The 26,502-nt window shown below is 41.9% G+C and overlaps 1 protein-coding gene across 5 annotated transcripts in view; it reads left to right on the forward strand.

Moving 5' to 3' along the window:
* Positions 1 to 6,972: 6,972 nt before the first annotated feature.
* Positions 6,973 to 26,502, forward strand: part of FAM169A (family with sequence similarity 169 member A) — a 37,273-nt gene continuing 17,743 nt past the window's right edge. For 2 of the 5 annotated variants that reach the window (XM_048049862.2, XM_048049864.2), the window contains exons 1-3: positions 6,973 to 6,991; positions 23,908 to 24,045; positions 25,488 to 25,587. In XM_048049862.2, coding sequence (XP_047905819.1) covers positions 6,983 to 6,991; positions 23,908 to 24,045; positions 25,488 to 25,587 — 247 coding nt within the window. In that variant the 5' untranslated portion in view covers positions 6,973 to 6,982. Of the gene's footprint in view, positions 6,992 to 7,056; positions 7,272 to 8,080; positions 8,271 to 12,364; positions 13,243 to 23,907; positions 24,046 to 25,487; positions 25,588 to 26,502 lie in introns of those variants that run through there. The other 3 variants (XM_048049863.2, XM_066988952.1, XM_066988953.1) reach the window with 3 other exon arrangements.

Below are 26,502 nucleotides of genomic sequence, written 5' to 3' on the forward strand. Positions count from 1 at the left end.
AAAAGCATAGTGACAAGTTGCAGTGTCGGGACAACAGCAAAGGGTCAAAAAAAGATTAGAAACATCATCTTTGAGGCAAGCATGAAAGTATGGGGTGATTGGTGAAGAGAAGAGAAAAAAAAGTAAAGCACTGCATATGAAAATGTTCTTAGGCTGTAAGGGAACTGTGGTCAGTCATGATCATGGACACAATGACAAGGGACAAAAAATAATTGACATTTTGATGTGAAGCTTGGTAAGATATCAAAGAAGGCGTGTGGTTTGTGGGGTTTTTTTGTTTGCTTGTTTGTTTGTCTTTTTATACAAGGCCAATTTTGTGGATTCTTCACTAGAGGTTAAAAGAGCAAGTTTAGACAAGTATCTGCTAAAGTTGTGCCTAGGATCAGTCCTCCCTCAGTACAAAGGGATGGACTAGGAGTTTTCTTCTAGTTCCACATTTCTCAGAGAGGGCTTCCTGCTATTGGAGAAAAAGAAATTGTAAAAAATCATTCTAGATTGTCAGACAGCCTTTCTGCCCTTCTTATGCCTCCACAAAGGTCTGAAATATTCATCTCTGTGACCTTACTGCTCCCTGTCCATTATTAGAGCTGTGGTGGGTTCCTTCACACCCTTTGGTGACCTTCTGCCCATCCCATGAACCTGTGATGAGACATTACCATCTGCAAAACTGTCTTCTCTACCTGTTGCAACCTAAGTGACTCCTCTTTGTGGTGCTGCTGAGGAAAATCCCCCAGTTTTCCAGGCAGAACTTTAGAAGTTCTTCCTATTATCTCCCCATCAAATGCTCCTTCTTCTTCCCCACGCAGAATGCCCTTCAATAGTGACAGAAAGAAATCAAGACTTGACATTTGTATTCATCCACTTCAGAAACACACTACAGCACCTGCTCCTCACACGGACACTTCCTTTGGAGTGAGTGGGAGAGGGTCGGCATGGTCACACAGCAGTGAGTGCCGATGCCACCACTGTCCTGTGTGTCAGGACTAAGCCTCAGGAGGTACAGACAGGCCCTGTTCGGCTACAGGGGAATTAGGCTATAAAAAAAGAAAAAAAGAAAAAAAAAGAAAACAACAACAGCAACAACAAAACAGTATGTAGGGAGACCTGCGAGTGAGTTTTAAATACTTTTTTTTTTTTCCTCTGAGTTTTGGGAGTAGAAAAGCAGAAGATAAGAATTTACGCTTGAAAATGTGACTGGTAGGTGAGGTCACCACTTCTCAAGTAACAGAACAACCTGAGTAAATAAAGTAGAAAGAAATAATCAGAACAATTACTGGATTCATGTTTTGTGATAAGAAATACATACAGATATCTGTAGATGAAAGTTACCTCTTGTCTAAGTCATTGGCATTAAATGTGTTCGACTAGAACAACTGTTCTCAGTGTTTTCAACATTGCAGACCTCTGCTTCACAATGAATACTTTACTGTAAAATTATCCTAAGAACAGCAAACTTGCTTTTCATAATTACCTTTCAGAAAACCCTTTAAAAGCTGTCAGGAACCCACAGGGATGCATACCCATATGTTAAAGATCACTGTGTTGGACAAATGAAAAGATAAGAGACCTTTTTACCTGCAAAACCATAGGATAGGCAATGTTCCTGTTCACATACAAAAGGACCTGCGTGTCTTTTGTTGAGTTGAAGCTATGGGATGAAATCCTGGCTTCAGGATTACTGCTCATGTGTGGTAATTTGTGCATGGTATTTCAGGACAACGACTGTCTTTCCATTTTCTTCTCTGCTGTAAAATTTTAATCCTGCCTTAAATGGGGAATTGTGTAATCTATGACTGGAAGTTGATTCCTGTTCCAGAAACCTGGCAGTTCCATGATAAAAAAGGAAATATGTGGGTTTATGGGCTAGCAGAAGCAGCACAAGGTAGCAGGGACACAATAGTGACCAGCCTGAGATGGTGTGGTTCAAGTCCATCCAAAATCTGTACCTACCCTTCAGCTATCCAGCATTTCTAGCTACCACAGACCACCTATCCCCCCACACCCACCCCCCCAAAAAAAAAGAAAGATTTGAAGGAAGCCACTGAGAGTTACATTGGTATTTCCTGAAAAATTGTCTCTCTGTACTTCAGAGAATTATAAGGGAAGTGTACGTATTTCTGCCAGAAGTTAAAGTGCAGTAGAATTATTATTATTATTATCAATTGAAAGGGATAACTGTCTTGTAATTTTCTTTATACTCAGCACTGAATAAAGGTATTATTATGGGTAGCTACTGTAGATGATCTAACAATGTAAATACCATGAATTTCTTCGCACTAACTTGTCCTTGTCACTATGTGCTAAAATAAATCCAGCTTGCTGAACATAACCCTTTCTGCTCTTACCTGTTTGAGCAATGTCTTGCAAACTTTTTCAGTGCAATTTAGCCGCAAACTTTTCCATCTGTGTCTTTCCCTGCCTTACCGTGTGTGCCCTCCACATAGCCCAAAGACTGTGACTCGTGAGTGCCTGGCTGACTTTTTGCTGCACGGGGTTGAAGGGATTGCTGCAGTATTTCATTTCACACCAGGAAAGATGTGAAGGGCCATAAGCCTTGGGGCCAGCAAGAGGACGAAGGCCACAGGGCAAAGTTTAAAATTAACCGCATAATAAGGGCATTGTACAGGCAAATGGGGGATAGGGGATATGCACCCTGCAGAGGCCAGGCTACTGATTGCAGGCAGTCCTAATACTGGAAGATGTAGAGGGTGAAAACGTAAAGAGTATATTATATATTTGAGGAAGAAAATTTAAGAAGTCTCAGAATTGTTTAGAGATGTTTTTCATCCTTTGTGGAGTGTCCTCTTTTGGGTTACTCTGTGATGGCAGAGCATTCTTAGAGCACTTTCTAATCTAAAATTTCCACTCGACACCTCCTTCAAACACACAGTTTCCTGAGTTACTAATGCCCTTTTGCTACAAATAGCAATACTGACATGGTTAAAGGCCTGCACACTATGCACACTAATATGTCTGCCTGTGTGGACATCACGCCTCTGACTGCAGTATCAGCATAGCACAAGAGGAGGTCTACGCAATTCAGTTCTACTGGCATGAGGTAAAAATATCTCCAGCTATGTGATGTGACTCCTCAAAACAATGTAACTGAGGAATTATCTAGATTTAGTCTCATTTTCCCATTTTTTACAGGAGAAAGCTCTCTGTTTTTTTATCTATAGAACCTTTGGTTTATCTGTTTCATTATCTATTTATCTATATTTGGTTTATCTATACTATGAATAGCCCATTCTGTACTTGGGAAATATGAAGACTTTGTCAAGAAATGGAGGATGCAGATGAATGAAGCATATGAAATAATCTTGGACTGCTCCAAAAATCTTCATCCCAGTAAAACTTACTATAACTGCATAATTTTATTTTATTTATTTTTTTTTTTTACCAGAAAACAGAATATATGTCCGGAGTGTTTTAGAGAATAGGGGCCAGACAAATTAAATTCTGAGTGGGAAAATAGAAGCTATACATTACTTGGAGGAAAAAAGTAAAATTTCAGGCAAAAATGTAAATGGGAAATAGAAAAGGAGGTGTTCATGTAGGACATGTTATTTCTGTTACATACTGTTAGATAATGAAACTTCTGATGACGTATAAAATCATTTCGCATGTGGAATAAGTTGACCAGAAAGGAAGTTTTCTATCTTTACTACAGGAATATTAAGAAAGAAACACATTTTTGTTAGAGGATTGTGGAACACACAGAATTTTACTAGTAAGTCATGTGGATAGACCGAGTATCTCACAAATAGAGATGCTGAGATGACATCACTTTTACTAAAGTGAACACAGCTCTGCAAAGGATGCCACGGCTCTCTGTGTCCATAATGTGGAGATCAGTGGGGAAGGTTGAAAAGGAGAAAGCGGGACACATCTCTTTAATGTGCTCTTAAAGACTTTGTCAGAAAAGGGAATTGCAAGATGCACATTTCTGTCTTTACACCTTTCTTTCTGTACACCTAATTTAATAATACCCCTACTATTAAGGCTGACCTTTTCTAGGAGTGAAAAGAAAGAAACATAGCAAGATGTTGAGTGATTTTCATGTTATGTATGCTTGTTTTGTTATGTTTTCGTCCTGTTACATAAATCTTGCAAAGAGCAGATTGTTCCTTCTTCCAGATGGGTTAGGCACTCCTGATTCATTAGTGATAAACAATTAACTCCTTCTTGGCTGGCAGATCTTGCTGGCCTACCCGTGCACTTCAACAAGCTTGTAATCAAAGCTTCCCCAGGGATTTCTGCCACCACTCGTTTACATGTCAAACCTTTTCACTGGTACACCCCAGTACTTTGGCTGTTAAATTCTTGATTTTCTCTAGTGATCGGTGCTAGGATCACTAGCTGCAACATCTGCTAACAAGTACATTTCAAGTACATCATATGCTGCTGGAACATATGTTTGGAGTACAATTCACAGAAGCTGTTTGAAATACACGATCAGACATACATGCTGGATCTACACGGAAGGCTTGGTCATTTAACATAAGATATTCATGAATATAGTACCACAAGAAATTTTTACCTTTCCTTTGACTTTTTTATTGGAAAAATCTTTAATCTAGAAGTCTACCTAGACAGGCTGTGGGCATCTCCCTCATTGACTTTTTTTTTTTTTTATCAGCTTAGGCAAACATCTGCCAGGTTTGGTCTTGCCTCATTGCAAAATCGGCTAGACACTTCATTAAGGTTCCTTCCGATATGACATTTCTTGGAAAGTATCAGTTGCTCTACGACACTGGAGAGAGATGATGTGAAAATTGAGGGTAAGATGCTAGACCTTCTACATCACCTCTTCAATGCAAAGGTTCTGTGAGAATATTTAGTTCTGAGAGCATCTCCTTTGCCTGCGCACTACTACATCTGTGATGAGATACGATCTTTCCTCTACAATCATGGCAACCCAAAATGCCAAAGGAGAGATAAAGTCCTGCTGTGGGAGTGTAGTAATGTGTGTACAAGCTACTGCAAATCATCCCGATCCTATGGAATTTAATCTGTGAGATCCCCCACAACATATAGTTCACGCCACTGGTGTGAGTATTTGAATTAGTAAGGTTAAACATGCTTTTAAATTTTTGCAAGGTAAGCATGATATAGGAGAGAAAAAACAGACAGACAAACTCACAGTGAGATTTGTATGATTACCAGAAGAAGCACTAGCCATGACATAGCATCTTTTGTCAGCTGTTCTTTAAGACTCAAAATGTAAATTAGGTTGGAGAGAAAGCGGAAAGTGAACATTTCTTTGTGCATTTTGCAAAGAGGTTCCTCCACACATAAAAGATGACATAAAAGGAATAATAAACAAATGAAATGCAAATCTGTTTCTAAATACTAGTGGAGGTGACCTGGGAAGGCAATTATGTACTGGAGGATTTTTGTCTGAATTTATTTTTCTGCCTTAAGATCATATCTGTCTTCATATTTCTCAAAAGATTTTATGACCAGGATTTCAATAGCACATCCTTATCCTAAGCAACCGAGGGAATTATTTTATTATGTTGCATTGTGTATTGTTAAGGTCTCCTTATCTCCTTTGCAATATTATAATATCTAATAAATAGGTGTAAAAGATGGATGAAAAATTTTCCACCAAAAAGGGCTCAAGGGTTTCTGGTCCTTTCATGAAACTGTCAGCAAAAATGAGGAAACTCAGACCCAGTTTCTATGTTCATTTCTTCATTTATCTTGAAAGCAGAAGAAATGCAGGAGGTGGGTTACTAATTTTGAGAATTTCATGACAGGTTTAAACTGTCATGTCTTATTTTCTACTACTATATATATACTACATATACTGCGGAACAATTTTCACTATATAATACTGTGTAAATATTTTTTCTGTCTTTCTTTCAAACAGAAGTGCAAATTATAATCACTGTTACTTTAATTAGGAGAAAAAGGATGTAACAAAAACCTTGGTCCAACTATGTGGACCTGCAGGAGTTACCTTTGAGCTCACAAGGCTTACTGATGGAATAAGCGTATTGTAGTATGACCAAAACGGTATTCCCGTTTTAAACCCATTTTTCACAACCAACAGACCTTTGTCAAAGCTTGGCCATAAGTGGATTTATCAGGCAATCACTGCATTTACAAAGCACCATTCACGCCATCTCCCCAGGCTTGTCCTGTAACTTAACAGCTTCCCCGCAGTGCTGCAGGCATGCAGGTGGTGAGCAGTCACCAACAACACCCCACGACCCCTCTCCTCTGGCCCTGGGGCTGATGAAGAGCCAGCGGGATGGCTGCTGTCCCTCATGAGGGGCGGCCACACTGCCCTGACACCTCCCAGCAACCCATCCACCCACCCATCCATCCATCTGTCCATCCATCCATCCACCCTTCTATCCGTCTGTGCATCCATCCATCCTTCTGTCCATCTGTGCATCCATCTGTCCATCCATTCACCCATCCGTCCATCCGTCCATCTGTCCAGTCACCCACCTACTCAGTCACCCTTCTGCCTGTCCTTCCGTCCGTCTGTCCATCCATCCATCCATCCATCCTTCTGTCCATCTGTCCAACCACCCACCTATCCAGACACCCTTCTGCCTGTCCGACTGACCATCCATCCATCCATCCATCCATCCATCCATCCATCCACCCACCCACCCACCCATCCATCCACCCACCCATCCATCCATCCATCCACCCACCCGTCCACCTGTCCATTTGTCCATCCGTTTGTCCATCCGTCCACCCACCCGTCCACCTGTCCATTTGTCCATCCGTTTGTCCACCCATCCATCCATCTGTCCGTCCATCCGTCTGTCCACCCAGCCACTCACCCACCCATCCCCCCACCCACCCACCCACCCCACCGACCCTCCGGGTGCCAGGAGCCCACGCGTGGGCCCCGCTCCTTGCACCCCACCGCCACCCCCGAGCTGCGGGGCGGCGCCGGGCTCCCTTTGTGCCGGTGGGGGTGCGGGTACCGCCACCACCGCCACCACCACGGCGGGCGATGGCGCAGGTAGGGGCGGGCGGGGTGCGGCCATGTCGGGGCGAGCGGCGGCCGGCGGCGCAGCAGCGGGAGTGCGTCAGCGGCTGAGGGGCGGGGAGCGGCGGGGGAGCCGATATCAGGCGCCGGGCAGGGGCACCGGGGCAAGCGTGAGGCGAAGCCGGCGGGGTTCGAGAGCGCTGCCGGGGAGCCCGGCCGCCTCCACGCACCCACACACCCACCCACCCAGCGCCGCCTCCCTTCATTCCTCCCTCTCCCCTTGCCGCCGCGGGAGGCTGCGCGGCCGGCTGAGGTGAGGCGCGGTGGGGGAGCCCCGCAACACCCCGCATCGCCCCGCAGCCGGGCCGGGCGGCGGGGAAGGGCCGGGCGGAGGGAGGGAGGGAGGAGGAGGAGGAGGAGGAGGAGGAGGCAGGGCCCGGCTCCAGGTGCCCGGCTCCGGCCGCGGGGGCCGCCGAGGCCCGTGAGGGGGGCGCGGGGGGCGGCTCTGTCAGCGGGGGGCGGCTGGGCACGGGCCGGGACCCCCTCCGCTGGGCACGGATCCCCCGCCTCGCCCCGGCCGCCCCCAGCCCCGGCGGGGCCAAGTTGTGCGAGTTGTGAGGAGAAGGGCCGCCCTGCCGCGGGCTGGGGCCGGCGGAGCCAGCCATCTTTTGTGGAGGGCATCTATTGTAGCATGGCCATTTGCATATCGAGACACAGGGGCGTGTGGAAGGTCTGTCGCGGGTACGCACACATTTACATGTGTTTGGAAGTAAAAGATGGCCATGCTACAATAGGTGCTGTTCCACAAAAGATGGCTGTGCCTGTGCGTGTGTGAATTACATGTGGGGACACGCACGCGCTCCATCTCTTCTGTTTTCCCATACGCGATGTGTTGGGGTTTTAAAATTTCATCTTGAGGTAGGGCTGATTCCTCCATCATAGAACAAGGGGAAGCGTCCTGACTAAAATACGCATTCGTGTAGCATCGCTGTCGTGCTTATGGCGTGTTAAATCCAGCATGAGAAGGTGGTTACTCTTGAGAGCTTGGGTTAGGGAAGGGTTTTAAAGGGTTTTACTAGCATCAATGGAAAATAAAATATATTAACTTTTTTTTTTTTAATCCGTGTTAATATCCTATTTAGCAGAAGTGATAAAAGAGTGATCTTCAGGCTCTCCTGGGCTGTGGCATTTTCACGATTACTAATGAGAAATTTGGAAAAGCCTGTGGTGTGGAGACACAGTCCAGCTACTTGGCTTCATGTTTATGTGCATGTGCAAGAGGAAGGAACTCTTCCTTTTTCCTTAGGTGCAGGTACTTGTTTTGGGTGTTGGGCAGCACCGTTGGTCATCGTCTTGTAAATGAGCCAGTGGTTTTTAAGGGGAGTTGGTGTGGTGTCAGAGTGATCAGTGTAATGAAATCGATGCTGGAGGACCCCTAAAAGATTGCTGCAGATGAGTGATCGTGGTCTGTCTTCTTCAAACTCTTTCCTATAGGTATCAAGTGCATTTTCTCCCTGGTTCCTTAAAGACACCAGCATCTTTCTTGTTTAATTGATCCCTGTCTGATTTAAACGCTGAAGAACTTCTCACTTCTTGTCTTAATGTTGGGTAGTAAGAAAACATTTTAGCACCTATTCCATGGAGGAAAACATCAGGGCAGGAAGAGTTTTATACTATTAACACTTAAGTTCAGGTGTTGTTAACCTCAATTTCAACACCATTTAATGAATGAAAGCACAGCCTGTTGGGACTCTGATACAGCAGAGATGTTTAAGTTGCTTCCCCATTCTCCTTCCCCCAGTCTGATCTTACTTAGCGTCTGCTGGGTGCAGAAACAAATGTTTTACAATGTCTTTTTCTACTGTTGTGGAAGATGAGTAATTAAAATGGGATTCTACTGTAGCTTTCCAATGAACTGACTCCAGCAAAGCGTGATCAAGACACATGGTACCAAGTCTTTTGGAGCGTTTCATGACCCAGCTTCTTTACAGAGAGGCACCACTCTGACAAATGACTTGTAAAATATTACTGATTTCTTTCATATACATATCAACATAGACAATGACTCTTTGTTTGAATTATTAAAACATATTTTTATGTCTATAAGTGTTACAAAGATAACACAACTCGGAATGAAATTAAAACTTGCCTTACTTACCCAAACATCCAATCTGTGCAAGCCTGTTTAAATAGCTTTAATTGCACAGCTCTTGCAGTTCAGATTCTTTGCCAGTGCGTAGTGGTTGGACTTCATTTGGGTGCTAAGGCCGATGTTTAACAATGCTTCTCCATTTTTAACATTGAAAAATAAAAAATCCCAAATGCTTGACATGGAATTCCAGGGTAATAGAGAAACTTGGAGTAGAACAGTCTGTTACTTGTTTACTTTCTTAGGTATAAGACTTGGTATATCCATATCTCTAATTTGTATTAATTGATGAATATCAAGTAATGTTAATCATTTAAGGGTGATACCAATTATTATACTTTATAAACCTAATATTAGACCTGAAATGAAGTGTACATATGCTTGTTTTCACATTGATATCCCTCAAAACATTTTTTGTATTCAGGTTACTAATTTCTTATTTCCTGACTGAGAAATAAATATCTTCCTCCAGCCCCACCAGGTCCCTTCTCTGATTCGAGGTTTGTAACCTTGTCACTAATTGTATAAGCTATACATTCCAGAAAGCCTAAGCCATCCGTTGAACTGAGAAATGTAAAGTTTTGGGAAGCTATAGTAGGTCTGTATGCCCAACAACAAAAAAACTTTTTCATATCATAGAAGTAGGTATTTTTAAGACCAAACAATTGCCAGCCTTCCTCCTAAACTTCTAGTGGCTTCTGTATGGGCTAAGTAATTCTGAATGCGAAAGCCTGTTTTAATGTTGTTACCCCTGCCATTGTTTTAAGTATGACTGCAGTGGTGTGTGCAGGAGTGTCATGATAGCTGTTACCTCTGGCGTTCTTGAAGTTTTGTTTGCTATTAGTGACTTTTTTAGTGTTGGTGGGGGAACAATGGAATGTGACAGCATGTATTCATTTAGTCGTTATAAAGTTAGTTGGTGTTCTTCAGTGAGTCTGAGATTTAAAAGAATCTTTTAAATAGTTCCCTAAAATATGTAAAAATTCTTCCTCAAAAAAGTAACAAGCTTTCAAATCTCCCTTAAAATCTCACTAAAATTTACTGAGAATTATCAGGACTAACATGTCTTCCTTTGTTTTCAAAGTTGACTGGTAATCTAGTAGTGTTATTTTGACTTTTCTGTGTATATTTAAAGGATTTCTTGAGTTGCAAATCAGTGAGATTAATTTGTCTGAATTGTTTGAACTGTTTGTTGTACAGCTATTCAAAACAGCATTTTAGGCTTTTGATTTTTCAGGTGCAAGTTGTTCCTCTCTTAGTCCTGTACTTTATTTTTTTTAGTAAAACAATATCTTAGGATTTTATTATTACTGTAGAACAGGGGATCTACATATTACTTGTGTCTGTATCTCCCCTCTTATGGTTAGAGGTTGTTTATGGGCCATGGTGAATTCATTGTTACTCTTTTGTCTAGGTTTCATCAAAATATGTAAAGAAAGGGAAGTTAAATAGGTTTCTTACTTCTGTGGAATCAGCGGAGAGGAAGGATAATCAGGAAAGGTGTGGTCTCCATCAAATCAGCAGCCCCTGAGGCAGTGCGAGGAGAATATACCTGGTTCAGTAGTCCTGGCACAGCAGTGGCCTTCAGCCTGCTGCTGCACTGGCCAGTCCCAAACAGTGAACGTCAATAAACTTCAAATAGTTTGCAATGCTGCATTAGCCGTAGCTAAGTTCATATTTTTCATATACTGGACACAAAAATATAAAATATGTTTAGGTTAGCAAATGTATTGCTAGAAGACCAGTCTTTTGTCTAGCTCTTTTGCAGGTAGCAAGTCCTGCAACTGTGAAGGCTTGTTCACAGCTGTTGCAGAACGTGGTGGTTTTACTCGGGTGGGCGGCCGAGCTTCACCGCAACCGCTCTCTCACTCCCCCTCCTCAAAGAGGAACGGGGAGAAAATACAATGAAAAGGGCTCAAGGGTTGAGATAAGGACGAGGAGATCACGCAGTAATTATTGTGACGGGCAAAACAGACTCAGCATAGGGAGATAGTAAGATTTATTACCTATTAGTAACAAGCTAGAGAAGCGAAAAATGAAGGAAAGAAACCAAAAGCACCTCCCCCCCATCCACCCTCTTCCACCTCTTCCCCCTGAGCGGCGCAGGGGAACGGGGGAATGGGGGCTGTGGTCAGTCTATAGCGCTTCTTCTCCGCTGCTCCTTCTCGGTCACTCTCGTCCCCTGTGCTGTGGGGTCCCTCCCACGGGATGCAGTCCTTGCTGAACTGATCCGGCGTGGGCTGCCCACAGGCAGCAGCTCTTTAAGAACTGCTCCAGATATGGGTCCGTACCACGGGGTCCATCCCCCAGGAGCAAACTGCTCCAACCTGGATCCCCCACAGACAGCAGCTCCTGCCAGGTCACCTGCTCCTGCGTGGGCTCCTCTATACGGGCTGCAGCTCCGGCCTGGAATCTGCTCCAGCAGGGGTCTTCTGCAGGCCGCAGCCTCTGTCAGTGCAGGTCCACTTGCTCCACCGTGGTCTCCTCCACAGGCTGCAGCGTGGAACCCTGCTCCACCGTGGTACTCCATGGGCTGCAGGGGGACAGCCTGCTTCACCATGGTCCTCACCACAGGCCGCAGGGGACTTCTGCTCCGGCGCCTGGAGCACCTCTCCCCCTCCTTCTGCACAGACCTTGGTGCCTGCAAGGCTGTTCCTCACTCCTCTCACTCTCCCAGCTGCTGTGTGGCACAGCGTTTTTTTCCCCTGTCTTAAATCTGCTGTCACAGAGGCACAAAACAACCTCACTTATTGGCTCAGCTCTGGTCGGCAGTGGGGCCCTTACCAAACATGGGGCAGCTTCTAGATCCTTCTCACAGAAGCCACCCCTATGGCCCCCTGCTACCAAAACCTTGCCGCATAAACCCACTACACAGAATTAACCAGCAAAAATCATTTGAGGGAACTTGAATGAATGATTTTTGAATTGATGATGATAAAGTAGGATGTTAGCAATACCCACAACATTATAAATGTTGTTACAGTGCAGTAAGACAACTTAAAGGGTTTCAAAATATTGGTGTATTTTATTTCTTTTGATATGGCAGCATTGAGAGCTTATGCTCTCAGCCTTTACTCTGAAGCTGCTGAAGTGAGTTTGCTGAAGAAGCAGGAGGTAACAACCTGATTCCTGCAAACGAAGTTTGAATTGAGGCTTAAAGTTCCGCAAATTTGGGATTAATATGATTAGCAATGCTGATACTGTTCCAGTAGTTCATGCTGTACGATATGGTGATTTGTTCAGGGGTACGATTAACTAGCTTATCTTTGTTCAAAACCCATCTCTAAAAACAAGTAACATCTGTATTTTTAGAGAAGAACAGTTATTGATTTTGCTTCACAGGTGAGGCTGTTTGAAAAATTCGAGTACATCCAGAGCAGGGTAGCCTGGGTAATATCAGGTATGGCTTTGAGGTTTGAAGTACACAGATGTATTGCAGTGAGAAGTAGGGGAAATGCAGTATGTTCACAGAAGCATGTAAGTTCTTGGAAGGATGTCAGAACGGCTGATGATGGAGATAAGAGCAGGATGACACCAGGGAGGAGGTTGTATATGCATTCCTTTCTGCTATTAAAGACATTCTTGCTGACATTCTCAGATGCAGAAATTCAGTCCTGTGGTAACACGCTCGCTGATAGCTAGTGAATGCTTGTTAAATAATGGTTTTTGTAATACAGCTGTGGCAGGCTAACCTAAAACAAAGCAGTTATACCCAGACAATTGTGGGGAACCAAAACGAACTAGCTTCAAGTATGAGACCGCTGAAAGCAAAGACAAACACAAATGCTCAGGAATTTGAACTACGTGATGAGGAGTTTGCTTCATATTGGTTTTTGATAGCGATAGGTATGGACAGTAAGGAAAAGAGGGTAAGACTGTGTGCCGTGAGCTGCTGCTCATTTCTGTGGTCTCCTTGGAAAGCTTGGAGAAGAGGGATGTAAGTAGCTGATGTCTAAACAGATTCTTCAGAGCTTTGAGTGATGAAGTGCTCTTTTGATGTTTTATTCTTCCTTTGTTCTGGGAATAGGACTTTTACATAAACGAGAAATACCGGACCTTGCCACTTCTGCTTCTAGCTGGAACAGCCTACAAGATGCCTGACTTTCTGCTAGCTTCTCAGTCACATTGAAATGAGGTTTGAGTTTGTGTTTCTCAAATACTACATCAGACGATGGATTTAAAAACTTTTAGTTTGAGTTCATACTTGCTGTTTTTCCATCCTTTTGACGATGGGATGACGAAAGCAAACATTCACCACTGAATCCAGCTGTGAGCTGGATTAGAGGTGGGATGGTCTCTCTGTGTGGTGTTCGTAAAGGTGGGAAAGCATTGGTGCTGACATACTAAAATGCTTTTGCCTACATTTTTGCCAAAATGTATTTGCTAGAATGGTGTCTGTCACCTGTGGTGGTAACTTGAGATATGTTTTCACAAAATGACTGGGCTCAGGCATACGTTCAGTAATTACTTTCTCATCATGCCTGTGGCACAAGTGTGGTGGCTGGAAGCCCTGATAGTTTGCTTTGAACATTGCTCTTATTGTCTGTGGTGTTCGTGTCATCCGGATTTCATGCTGCCTTTCTCTTAAACTCTCTTTACAATGTCTTTCCAGTTGTCTTTGTCTGTAGTTCTTCTGGTTTTCTTGAATCCCACGGAGTTTTGGTAAGTGAAGGTCATTATTTTGTTTTACATCGTCAAGCCTTCAGCTGTGTGCAGCTGGAAAAATTTGCTACTGTAGAACACAGTGCAAGAGGCACTGAGGTGAAAATTCAGAATTCACTCTTATTCAGCAACATGTTTTTAGCCGTCTGTCATCTTCTGAAGGTAGTTGTAATAACGATTGGAAATACCTGCCTATTCCCTTTCTGGGGAAAAAAAAAAAGGTTTTAAAGTATACTGAGGTTTAAATTCTTACCACTCCAAATATGTTGTATCTATTGTAGTGTCAATATCCAGATCATGGTCCTCAATGTATGTATGGTAAGTGGGCCATAGAGTGGTATATGACCATATAGTCAGACTCTGAAAAGTCTCAATTGCATGTTGGTCTGTGAGAAAGCTTAAGGGTTGACTGACAGGAACCTGTTGTTGCAGACTTGTTTATCAGCTTTAACTGCCTCACATCCTGTGGATTCTTCCTACTCCTGGGAAGATCCCATGTTATTTCTGCCCCTTCCCTTCTGTATTTTCATTTGGATCACCTGTAAAACCAAAGCAAATCGTGCTCTCTGTTACAGGTGTCCTGCTGCTAACAACAAACAAAAATCAATTTTTTGCAATTCCCTTCTTCTTCAGAAACAACTTACAGACAATAATAAAAAAAAAAAAGACAACAGGAGGTGGGATACTACTAATTACTTGAATTTCATGCAGCTCCTCTGTTGAAAATGGGAGCATCCTCAGGCTTCATGAGACCTAGCAGTAGTAGCTCAGGCGACTGTTTTAGCAATTCCTTAGGTGTGGAGGAGTTAATGCACTGCTGCTCACCATTAGTAACCATGGCCACCATCACATCCGAATTTGCATTTGTAATACTCTCGAAGCACCCATAAAGAGAGTTGCTGTTGTTTAGCTGATGTGCACTAACTCATTAGACGGTGACAACGGGTATCTGCAATTGGCTGACCTAATCTGTACAGCTTTGAAGTCTGCCCCTGTTGTGGGGATAGGGAAGAAGACGGCAGAACCCTGTTAAAATCAAATGCCTAACATAGGGTTACTGCAATACCGGTCTCACTGCTGTGTTAGGTTGGTTATGTTAGGTTTGGAAGACTACCAGCTGCCTAGTGTTAAGTGTGTTTTTTCTAAGTATGTTCAAGAGGAGAACTTTATTGTTTTTATTTCTGAAATGACTGGGTGTATGTATGAGGTGGCCCATAAAAAAAATGGAGGGATAATCTTAGAGTATTAGAGTTTGCAAGCTGGCAAGGAACATGGGCAACACATGGGTGTGGGAGATGGTCTTCTGACAGTGAGTGGTAAATAATAACACAGAAAACTAGAGAGGAGGCATATCTTATGGATTTCTTATTTTAGAAAGGCATGTCTTACGGAACAGGCACCTGGAGAAGCAGGGGACATGGAGTCGTGGAGGATGAGCAAGCAGGGAAAGAGCAGCACAGCTGTCAGCCTCCCAGAGGGAGGCTGGACGTGGGTAGCAAGTGCTGAGCTATATAGGAGGGCTGTTAATTTCTTAATAACAGAAGCTGTAGGGTATAAAGTGCAGGAGCAACATCAGCAAGCTGAGGGTGAGAGCTGGACAGCGGCACAACAGTGGCTTGAGAGCGCTGAGGCATGGAAGGGAGAGAGAGGGGTGACTGGAGGGGAAAGGTGGGTCATCAGGGGTATCTGTGTGGTGTTTGGCGTTAATTTTTGAAAACAGTAAGCGTGTCTTGCAGCAAAGGGGTGATAGAGGAAAGTGGGAGATGAGAAAGACGACTGAGTGCTGAGCACCGAAGAGATCAGATACAACTCAGAGATGAGGATCTGGGAAGAAAAAAATACCACTTAGTCCCATCTTTCTGTCTTACAGGTGTCAATTACTTTCAAACACAGCTGGAATTGATTTCATTTTGTGTATGGATATATTCACTTCAAATTTGAGAGGCTGAAAGGAAAGGCATGAAAGGTTCCTCTAAGAAAAACTTATTTTTTAGATTTATTAAGTATTGCTATTTGAAATCGTCTCAAACAGAATGTGAACTATATCTCTGAAACAGTTTCCTTGTAGGAAACACTTGTACGTTTTAATTTCCCTAAAGTCTATGCTGAAGAAAGTGCTCTTCAAGCAGCCATATAATAGTCTCGTTAAATGTGAGGCTGTGGAAAGTGTAAAAAAAAAAAAAAGTTAGTATTTTGTGTACTGAAAAGCACAGTCCTTGATTAAATGGGCTACCTAATAAAATGCTTAATTTTAATCACTTGAAATAACTAGTAACATTACATAGGTTTTTAAATAGGCATCTGCTTAAGAACCTTACCACCACCTATGTTTTAGAGTGAACTGGCATAGCATGGTCTCCTAGTACTGCTCTGCCATATCATATTTAATCACTGGCAAGATTTCAGTCCTGTTTTCATTAAGGCCATAGAATTTTGTAGTTGTTAACAGAGATCATGTTTACTGCAACTGCCAATTAATTAAAGGCACCCTGTAATGTTGTAGTCAGTTTACTTTTACCAGGAGTATCTAGTTTTGTATCAGTACATTCTGTGGCTGTTTAGTCTTTCATAGCTACTGAAATTTAATATTATTTTAATTACATGCTAGAGCATCCTACATATATTTAATTGCAGAAATGGATTTTCAGATGCTTTTATTAAGATTGCAATTTGCTGTAATGAAGCTAGTAGGCTTTATTCAAACTCCGATAATTTTTAAAGTAAAAATAAGTAATATACTGATACTTTTTATGTGGAAAACTTTTTTTTTTTTCCCTATAGTGGTCAGAGTTTCAGTCCACAAGAGACTGTTTGAACACAGTCACATAGACCTCAACCATAATTCTCGCTGATCTCCACTGAAGTGTTTTATACTAGGACTGGAGAGTTGGGTCCTCTATGTAGATTTCATAATTGTGTGCTATACCATACAAGTAAATTAAAATAAATCATGGTGGCTAATTAATGAATGGAAAATACTGATTGTTTTTGTTTGTTTATTTGCATTCAGATCAACAGCTTTGATTTGTGTCTCTGATGGAAAACCAGAGCTGCATAAGCTGCTTCAAGCAGATTATGGATATTGTGGTTGACACATTAATCCGGAGTTCTTGGTGGATTTTGACAGCAATTTTTACATCAGTATCTTGTGCTTCTTTAAGAGATTTTTTTATCTGGGTCTTTGTAAGGTTTGAGTAGATGTCACTTCGTTTATATTCCTATTAAAAGCAAACAAACAAAACAGATTAAAATTTTTTTTTTCTTCTGTAGAGGGAAAACAAAACTAAAAATCAGAGCAAATTTATCTGAGTTGGCAAGCACTTATGCTTAAGACGAATGTGCCAGTGTTCTCTAAAAATGTGAACAAAACCCACACATCAGAAGACAGTATTTATATGCCTTAGTGGTATGATGCAGATAATGGTTTGAAACACACCTAGGGAATATAAAAAAAAACAAAACAACAAACGTTTTTGAATTAGAATCCAAGAAAACCTCCCTTCAGATATGTAGTTATTTGAATGGGGAGAGTTTTTAGTCTATTCAATGTGGCAGATCAAACAGTGTATTCTTCCAGCCTGTAAGGTTTTCAAGAAATACTAGTATATAATTTATTGTTTAAAAAACAACTTCCATTTCCTGAAATGTCTTCTTTACTTAGTCTACATACATTACATTACAAACTAAAGCAAACAGAGTTTTAAGAGATGGGGTTACTTAAAAAGCATGAAGACTTTGTTAAAATAGTGGTCTAAATTGGTAGTTGTGGTACAGATTTCCCCTGTGTATTTCAAACTTCAAAATTCCTAATAATCCAGATAGATGATTGATCATTTAAATATATATATAGGGGATACCTTAGCATAAGCTTGAAGTTTACTTTTCTTATATTATAAAAGGATGAATAACCTTTTAACCTATTTCCTTCAGATGGTTTGGATAGAAGTGAGATAAAACTTTAAATGCACAATATGTTACAAACGCCCTCCAACCTCCACTTAAAGTAATTGATCTTGAATAAAGAAGAAAAAAAAGATGAAAATGTTTTGAATATTTTACAGCTGGTAGTCTAAGCAAAGAAATACTTACGTAAGTAAGTTGTCTGTTAATAGAATTAATGTTAGTAGAACTTAACAGATTTCTTGATTTTAGAAGTGGCAGATGTCATGCTTTTGTTTTCTGTAGTTTAAGCTAGAATACTAAATATACTACTACTTTTCCTCCTTTTTATTCATCTTTCAACTTCTATGTGGTTTCTGGACTTCTGGATTGGACCTGCAGTGTATGTCCTGTGTGCTGCAACTGGATTAGTTGTTCTGGTTTAGCAGAAATGTACTGCAGGTCATAGCTTGAGCATCCTGGTTTGTGTTCTTGTAGTTTCAAAATTTTAATCTAAAGAAAAGCTAGTTAAACGTTTTCTAAACACAAATTTAAATCTGAACATTGATCACCAGCTATGTAGTTGATACAGTTTTGCACATATTTATTGTATCATGCATGTTTATCTGTGCCAATTATTTTATGTCTATGATTTTTAGAGGAAAATCAGCAGTGCAGTTAAGGTGTGTTGTATAAGTAATTGCATACTTCCAGTATTTGAAAGTTTCAAAATGATTCTGTTGGAGTATCTCATGGTCTTGCTGAAGTCTCATACTGGTCTCTCTGAGGTAGTGATTGTTCCCATTTTATAGGTGAGGACTTGAAGCAGATCAAGTAACATGTTCTTGCTCACATGAAGTCTCCCAGAGCTTGAAATTTATCCTGATTCCTCTACATCTTTTGCTAGAGCCTAACCACTTGGACTTCAGTTCCCTTAAGATAAAAGCACCCAAGACCAGTTTTAAAAGGTGTTTAAGCCCTGCCGTCAGACATGCTGTGAGAAACAGCATAGCTTTTGGCTTCTTATTTTTGCACAATTTCATGGCACTCGGTACTGAGGGTCTGCAGAGGGGTGACCACATCTCTTGATTCCCAGAGCCCGGTGAGATTCTCTCGTGGGCTAGAAGCTGCGTGGACTGAGCTTCCTTCCTTTGTGTGCTTCTAAGGTGAAATAGGGTTTGCAGCTATAATTTACAATAAAATCAATTGGCAAGGTTGCCCACTTAGAATTTTTTTTTCACTCTTAATGCTTACACTAGCAAAGATTTTATGAATTAAGAGCTATCTTGGTTGCACAGAAATGTGTTTGCTCATGCTGTTAAATCCTTTTTGTTGCTGTTCCTTGAACTGATCTGTTATCCTCTGTTACTGCAGATGTTCATAAAAACGACGTGCCGTTTCTAGCATAGTAACTTGCATAATGTTGAGAAAGGGGAACAGAATACAATTCCACATTAAAGCAAGTATCGCTTATGCGAGCTTGTTATGTACAATCTTTAATGCTAATATGTGAAGTGATGTGGTTATGAAGAGTCTAGAACTCACTTTCAGTTGAAACATGAAAAGCATAATATGCCCCATTTAAAAAAAAAAAAGTATTTTTTCCTCCCCTTTCTTTCATATGTGTTTTTTCTGCAAAGGGTTGTGATGAGTTTGGTTGCTTAAGGCTGTGTTGTGTATCCATAGTCATTGTGACCGCTCGATGGCCAATTGGAGCGGTTCCTCGTGAGCAGAGCACAGTCCCACAGCGTATGACAAGGATTTGACCTGACAGTTTTACAGTCATGCAACACATGGAGGCTTAGAGCAACAAAAAGGGCATGATGGATTTCATGGCTGAGACCTGTGCTGTTCCTGCTGCCTCTATGGAAAAATGTGTAATGCTCTCGTCAGGAAGAACTGGAAAGCTTTTTTTCTGTCATGCATCACTCAAGAGGGTCTAGATCTGGACCTGTCTGTATTTTTACCTTCTTTAAAGACACTGATAAACCAAGTTGTTTTTTTTTTTTTTGTGAGGAGAGTTTATTAATTTATTATTCTTAGGAGTCATTTAAACTGTCTTTCAGTTAATTTGCCGTTCAAAATTAAGATGCTTGCACTTGCTAGACTATTTTCATATGATCTGCTGTAGATTGGCATGGAGCAGTCTTCTACTATCAGCTATTAAGTGCTTTTAATGTGATTTGGTAACTCTGTATAGTTACTGATTTATTCGTGGATCTAGTGAATTTAGATGTTGTGAGTGTTTCTGATCTCATCAACACTAAGGTACAAATTACATCACAGAGAAGTTTGAGAGCTTGTAACCTGACATGTTTAATCTTTTGCACGGTAGAAAGGATAGGTTATTAATCAGGGATGCTGAACAGGTTTTCTGGTTCACTCTTGAAGACGGGCCTGCATTCTGTTTTCTGCATAACCCTTTCTCTGTAAATCATATTAGATGAAAAAGATATTAATATAATTGAGTTGGGAGTGGATAACATTAATGAAATATGAGCTATATGAAAATAGAAAATAACCCAACCAGCTGAACAGGAAGAAGGTCTTGACTTATTTTTGAGAGTAATTCTGTGAATTTATTGGTTAGCCGAAAACAGTTTTTGTCCTTTTTTTTTTTTTTGCATATAAGCAAAGATGTGATTGCTGCTTTAATTTTCTTTGTTTTGCAGTGACTGGAACTCAGATAATCGCTGAATTTCTTACTGCATGTTTTCTGGTTTGGTCCTGCATTATTTTATTCCAAAAATGTCAGGAATTGTTACCTAGAGGCTTTCATTTATAGCTTGTGGTTTTGCATGTCTTTGTCATGTAATAACAAAAGCTCAGCTCAAGTCATCTGTTATTCTTAGAGTTATCCAAGCACTTAGGCATTTCTTTAATCTTTTTCTCGTTCTTTTGCTGCCAGCATACATAAAATTAAAAATTATTTTTCTCAGGTGTCTGTATTCTCTTAAAGCAGAGTATAGCTGTTCTGCTGCAGCTGACCAGGTGCAAAATCTTCATCCTATTGTGGAAGCAGTGACCTGTAATCTCACGCCTCATATCAGTTCCTGTTCTGACTGTGGCTCTTGCAACAATACGTACTTAAGTTAGTACATTTATTAAGGGTCCTAAATGTCTTCAGATATTTGGTGAGGGATATTTGTTTGTCTTGTTTCTTGGTGTTACAGAACAGCATCTTTAAGTGCTGTTTCATCCTGAACAAATGTGAATTTAGGGTTGGATTCTCCCTGCCTTACCTTCAGTAGTTAAAGGTATCAAAGTTCGGAGCTGCAGTGTTTGTCGCCCATCCATTGGAAGATAAATTTAACCAGTATAGGGGCCTGTGTCTGCACGCATCTGTAAGAAAAGGAGCTGAGAAGTTACATACCTGACATGGAAGCCCCAGTTAAGAGTTTTATGTCAGTGGGATGGATCTGTACCTCAGCACAGAAGGAGCTAAAGCCAGAAAGTGGCTGCAAATTGAGGTGCTTAAGTCTGTCTGCCCTTGACATTTGACCATGTTAGAGTAAATTATGATAGAATGGAATAGTTCAGCTGGAACGGGCCTACAAAGATCATCTAGTCCATCAACCTGACCTCTTCAGGGCTAACCAAAAGATAAAGCACGTTAATGAGGGCATTGACCAAATGCTCCTTGAGCACTGATGGGCACGGGGCATCAGCCACCCCTCTAGGAAGGCTGTTCAGGGTTTGACCGCCCTCACAGTAAAGCAACTTTTCCCCATGCCCAGTCTGAACTGGACATCCTCCTGGCACAGCTTTGTGCTGTTCCCTTGTGTCTTGTCATCGGTGACCAGGAGCAGAGGCCAGCACCTCCCTCTGCACGCCCCCTCCTCAGGAGGTCACAGAGAGCAGTGAGGCCGCCTCTCGGCCTCCTCAGCTCCAGACTGGACAACCTGGGTGTCCTCAGCCTCTCCTCACAGGACAGGCCTTCCTGCCCTGTTACCAGCTTTGTTACCCTCCTCTGGATGCTTTCAAGTACCTTAACAGCCTTTTTATTTTGTGGAGCCCAGAACTGCATTCAATATTCGAGGTGAGGCCACCCCAACACTAAATACAGCAGGAGAATTGCCATGTCTGACTGGCTGGCCATGCTGTGTACATTGCACCCCAAAATTTTTTGCACTACTGGCTCATGCTGAGCCTGCTGTCAACCAGCACCCCCGGAGCCTTTTCAGCTGAGCTGCTCCACAGCCACTCATCTCCAAAATTTGCCTGTGTCCAGCATTACTGCATCCCGGGTGCAGAACCCAGCATTTTCCTTTGTTGAGCCTCCACTCTACCTTGCCTCTTCAAGGCCTCTTGTCCCTCCAGGGAGCCAACAGCACCTCACAGTTCAGTCTCCTCCGCAGACTTGCTGAGGGTGTATCCCACTCCTGCACCCAGATCACTGATAAAAATGTTGAACGGGACTGGCCCTAGAACTGGGCCCTGGAGAGCACCACTGGTGACTGGCTGCTAGTCAGATGTTAATTGTGAATTTATCACATGTACTACAACATTGCTAGTGCATTTCAGAACAGGTGAACTGTATTGCTGTCTGCTAGCGGTGAGGAGATCACTTGTGGATGAATTATATGGTGGCAGCAACTCCTCTCTGGCTGCTGTGTGTTACTGCTGCAGCCAAAGGTATGCACGCTCTTGAAGTGCCCTCATCTGCAAGCAGGGATGGCAGTGGAATTGGCTGGTGTCAGGTGTCCCTGGCCTGCTTCTGTCCTGTTTGCAAGGCTAGCATCTGGAGGGTGGAGGATTGAGAGGTGCAACTGAGCATCTGAAAGGGGTGGTGAGTACTAGTAGGAGCAATGGGAGGGCCTAGAAGAGAAGGCAAGGGAAAATCCAAATAACGTGTAAGTGAAAGGAATGAGCTGAATTTGAAAGGAAATCACTGTGGGGCATGTTTGTGTGTATCTAAACAATAACATTTGTGGAATGCATTAATGCTTCCATCAGCAAAAATGTTGAAGGTAGCAGTTTTAAATACCAATGAAACCATCTGAGACTGTTTTCTAGTTTTAACAAACTTCTTTGCGTGTGTGTAAGGAGCAACCTATCCAAAAAACTTTAGGGTAGTATATTATTGCCATTAAACTAAGTTCAGATGCAGACTTCTTAATTGCCATTTGGTGAGTTGCAGTGAAGGGGTTCACTAGCTTGTAGCATATCCTGTTCACAGCTGAAATACTTTTGGAAACAGCCAGCTGGTAGGCAGACTGGCTGGCCAGTTGTGTAGAGAACTTGTGAACAACACATCAGTTTCTCTAGAGAGATCTAGATGCAAGCTCTCCAAAATAAATGAACTCCTTCTTCCTGTTGTTATTTTTTGGGCTGTTTACTTTTTGTTTGACCGGCTACTTGTTGCTTAATCTGTGGCCTCAGAAACGTCAGCTGTGCAGCTCTGCCCATTGCTCTGAAAGCAGCTGGGCCACCCATCCATGTATTGCTCTTGCAGTAGGTCCAAACGGGTCTGTGGCTTGCAGCTGGAGTTACTTGCTTTGGGGGATGTAGCACAGAGTCAGGAAGGACTTCTGTGAGTGCTGGTGTGAGAAGAGACAGAAGCATTGCAGAAAGTTGCTTCTGGCACAAGCAGCAAAGCAATGAAATGAGTGGTCTGGTCAGTTGTGCCAGTAAACTTGTGAGATACTGGTGGATTTATCTGATATTTAGATTTGTTGCCTTGAACTTCCAGTCAGAAATGATGAATGTGAAGAGCTTGTGAATGAAGCAGGGTTTTGTGGTGAAGACATGCAGAATGAAAGTGGGAGCTTGCTGTGTTTCTGCCTGCTTGTCCCGTACAGAAACATAAATGTGTGTACACACATACACAGGCTGAAACCTTCCTTTTCTGCTTGAAAGCACAGTCTGGGTTCATATATTGTTACAGACTGGGTGTTAATAGACACCGTCCTAATGAAATGCTGGGAGCATTTCTCCTCTCTGGCTTAGATGTGTAGGACATGGTTCTACCTTGTGCCAGTTGCAAATGACACATAGGTAAGACAGGGCAAAGGAAGAAGAGATAAGAGTCTGTCTTTTAAAAACCAGACCTCAGTGTCCACATCACCTCAGCCTGTTTATGTCTGGAAAACCAAGCTGTGTAGCCAAGGCTGAGGGATGCGTTCAGCGTTGCTGTTTCACTTGAACAGCAGAAGGGGTTATTTAGAAGTTTTGGTTACAATTTTAGTAGGTGTATGTGATAGATTGTGCGTGGTATCCTTCAAACCATCTCCAGTAATAATATTGCTCATTTATCAAGATGATGGCGTTCCCCGTGGATATGTTGAGCGGCTACAGTCATGAGGACTTGGAGAGCTCTGCAGAGGACTACTTGTCTGACCTTCGGTGTGGGGATCCAAATCATCCGGAATACTTGTCCCTGCCAGACCACAGCAAAGTAAGAACCAGCAAATACCTCAGTCCCAGTTTTCTTGACACACTTGTGAATTTAAAATGTTTAGAAATAAATAGTTCCTAACTATTGAATTATATTACTATTTTAGCAAAGCTTTTATTTTTTTCCAAATTCCTGTTTGTGTATTAAGTTCTACTTTGTTTTATTCTGTGATTGCATTTAAATCTGGGCATTAGTGACTATTTGCTGCTTCTAGGCAATGTATCTGTATGCATTAAATAACTTTAAAAAATCGCAAATCTTCAAATCTAAGGTCACAAAAACCTAGCATCATAACTAAGGGGATCATGATTTGTTGAAGCTAACTGCCTCTATTTGTATCTTAGTCTTTCAGTGATCTTCGTGGCTGAGTTCAATTCCTGATACACTCAAGTTTCACTGATTTCAGAAGTGATTCTTTCTTTTTATGCAAAATACTCCATGCTGTTGTTGGGAGTTCTGGTAGAGGCTGGCTATCACATTTCATATTTCAAACACTTATCCATTGAGCGCTAAGTTGGCCAGTGTTGATGCTGTCTAGATGAACGCTTCTATTATCTATTATAACTAGTACAAATATAAACAGTGGTGTGTAGCTTTAATGAAAAATAAATTTCTGAGAGCATTCTGTGGGGGAATAAAAATCAATGCTGCAGACTCCATTGCAGAAGCAGTCTTGAATACTTCCCTGCATTTCTGCAGGTGTTGTATACCTAAATATCTGTCTGTGTTAACATCATTGTTAGTGGCATAGCATATCACAATCTTTTCAAATTGTTTTCTGGGTAAGCAAGTCTACTTACCGCACCATTAACTCCTGTCCATTTTTTTGTGCATTATTTAAATACTGAAAACGTGAATCTAACTAGCAAAACACGTTTTCAAAAAGGGCATCACCTCCAGAAAGGTGGATTGATTTGACCCTTCTTACATTGTTTGTGAAGGAAAATCAAGCAAACAAATATGGAATTGAAGTGTGTGAAGTTTCAGGGAAGAAGACCCTTTTGAATCCAGCTTTCCTATGTTGGCACATTAGGACTCATGCTAGCAATGAAGCTGTGCCAATTTGTTTCTGTGCCTGCCTGCCTGCCTCGTTCTTCCATTGGCAGCTGGTATAGCTGGGGCAGCTGAAGTACTGCTGGCTCTTTGCACACCTTACTTCAGTTGTGCACAATAATGCAAACTGCTGACAGCAGAGAGCTGTAACAGGAAAAATTACTGTAGCAAGGTCTGCCAGAGCTTGAGTCAGAGCTCTTTATAATGTACTCCCTTTAGGAAGAAACATCTAAAGTGAGGGCCAGGGTCTGATGCTTGTCTTTTACAATTAACCATTAAGCACTCTGTTTTCAGCACTCATCTTGCTTACCCTGCTAAACATTCTCTGTATATTTTACTAATGTTGTATTAGCAAGAGTCTATTGAAGTATTGTACGCTCTTGTTTCAGATTCCTATTAGCTTGTCAACTGTGGGCTTCGTTCCTCTTTATGGTGGAGAGCAGACACACAAAGTTCTTGCTTTGTTTGCACCAGAGGACTCGCTCACAGGTTTCATTTTAAGATTCTAATCTCTGTGTTGCTGTTTCTTTTTCTGTGATGAACACATGTAACCAGGCCCTTGCTCATTCCATGGTAGTGTAACTTTGCGACTTTTGTATTTGTTATTCACTGTCTTCTTGTTCCCATACTATTCTCTTTGATGTGAGTTCATGTACACAAGTGGTTGAACTTTGCACACTAATCAGAGTAGAACTGGACCCACTGAGTACAGGATATATGTAGCAAAACAGCACAGTGCTCATCTGAATCAAAGCACAACATGTCTCTTGATCACTTTAATATACACATCACCTTTCTAAAAGGAATTTGTTGAGCATTCATAGAATCTCTCTATTTGCCTATGGATTTAGATATTCTTTATTAGAAGTGATTGATCAGTATCAAGTGTAAATTTGTCTTTGCCTTCAGGTCCTTACATAGCTCTGGCCAAGGTGATGCCACACTGTTTTTTTCATTCTTCTCCCTTCCCCACCAGTCCTCAGTGTTTCCTTCCCTTTCATATAATGCTTCATATATGACTTCTAAGTGTGCCACAAATGCTAGTAGAGCAAACTCTTCCTGATCACTAATCACATGGCCACCAGCTGTTTTACATTCATGTGACTCCCTAAAACTTGCAGGTTTTGCTATTGATATCCATTAACAACCCAAAACTAAAATACACGTGCATGCGCACATGAGACTCCTCTTGGCAGGCCCAGTTTTTAGTGGAAGGAAGTACCAGAGCACAGTGATGAAGAATAGTGCTTATATCTGAAAAACAGTTCATGTATATCATACTACACAAAACCTTCATCTGGTGTTACTGGCTTCACTCTTCAAACAAGTTTTGGACCAGGGACTGTTGCGTATTGGGTGGGGGTTATGTAGCACCAGGTATGGTTGTACTAAGACAGTAAAAGC

This window comes from Anser cygnoides, chromosome Z, assembly GCF_040182565.1.
Source record: "Anser cygnoides isolate HZ-2024a breed goose chromosome Z, Taihu_goose_T2T_genome, whole genome shotgun sequence".
NCBI lineage: Eukaryota > Metazoa > Chordata > Aves > Anseriformes > Anatidae > Anser > Anser cygnoides.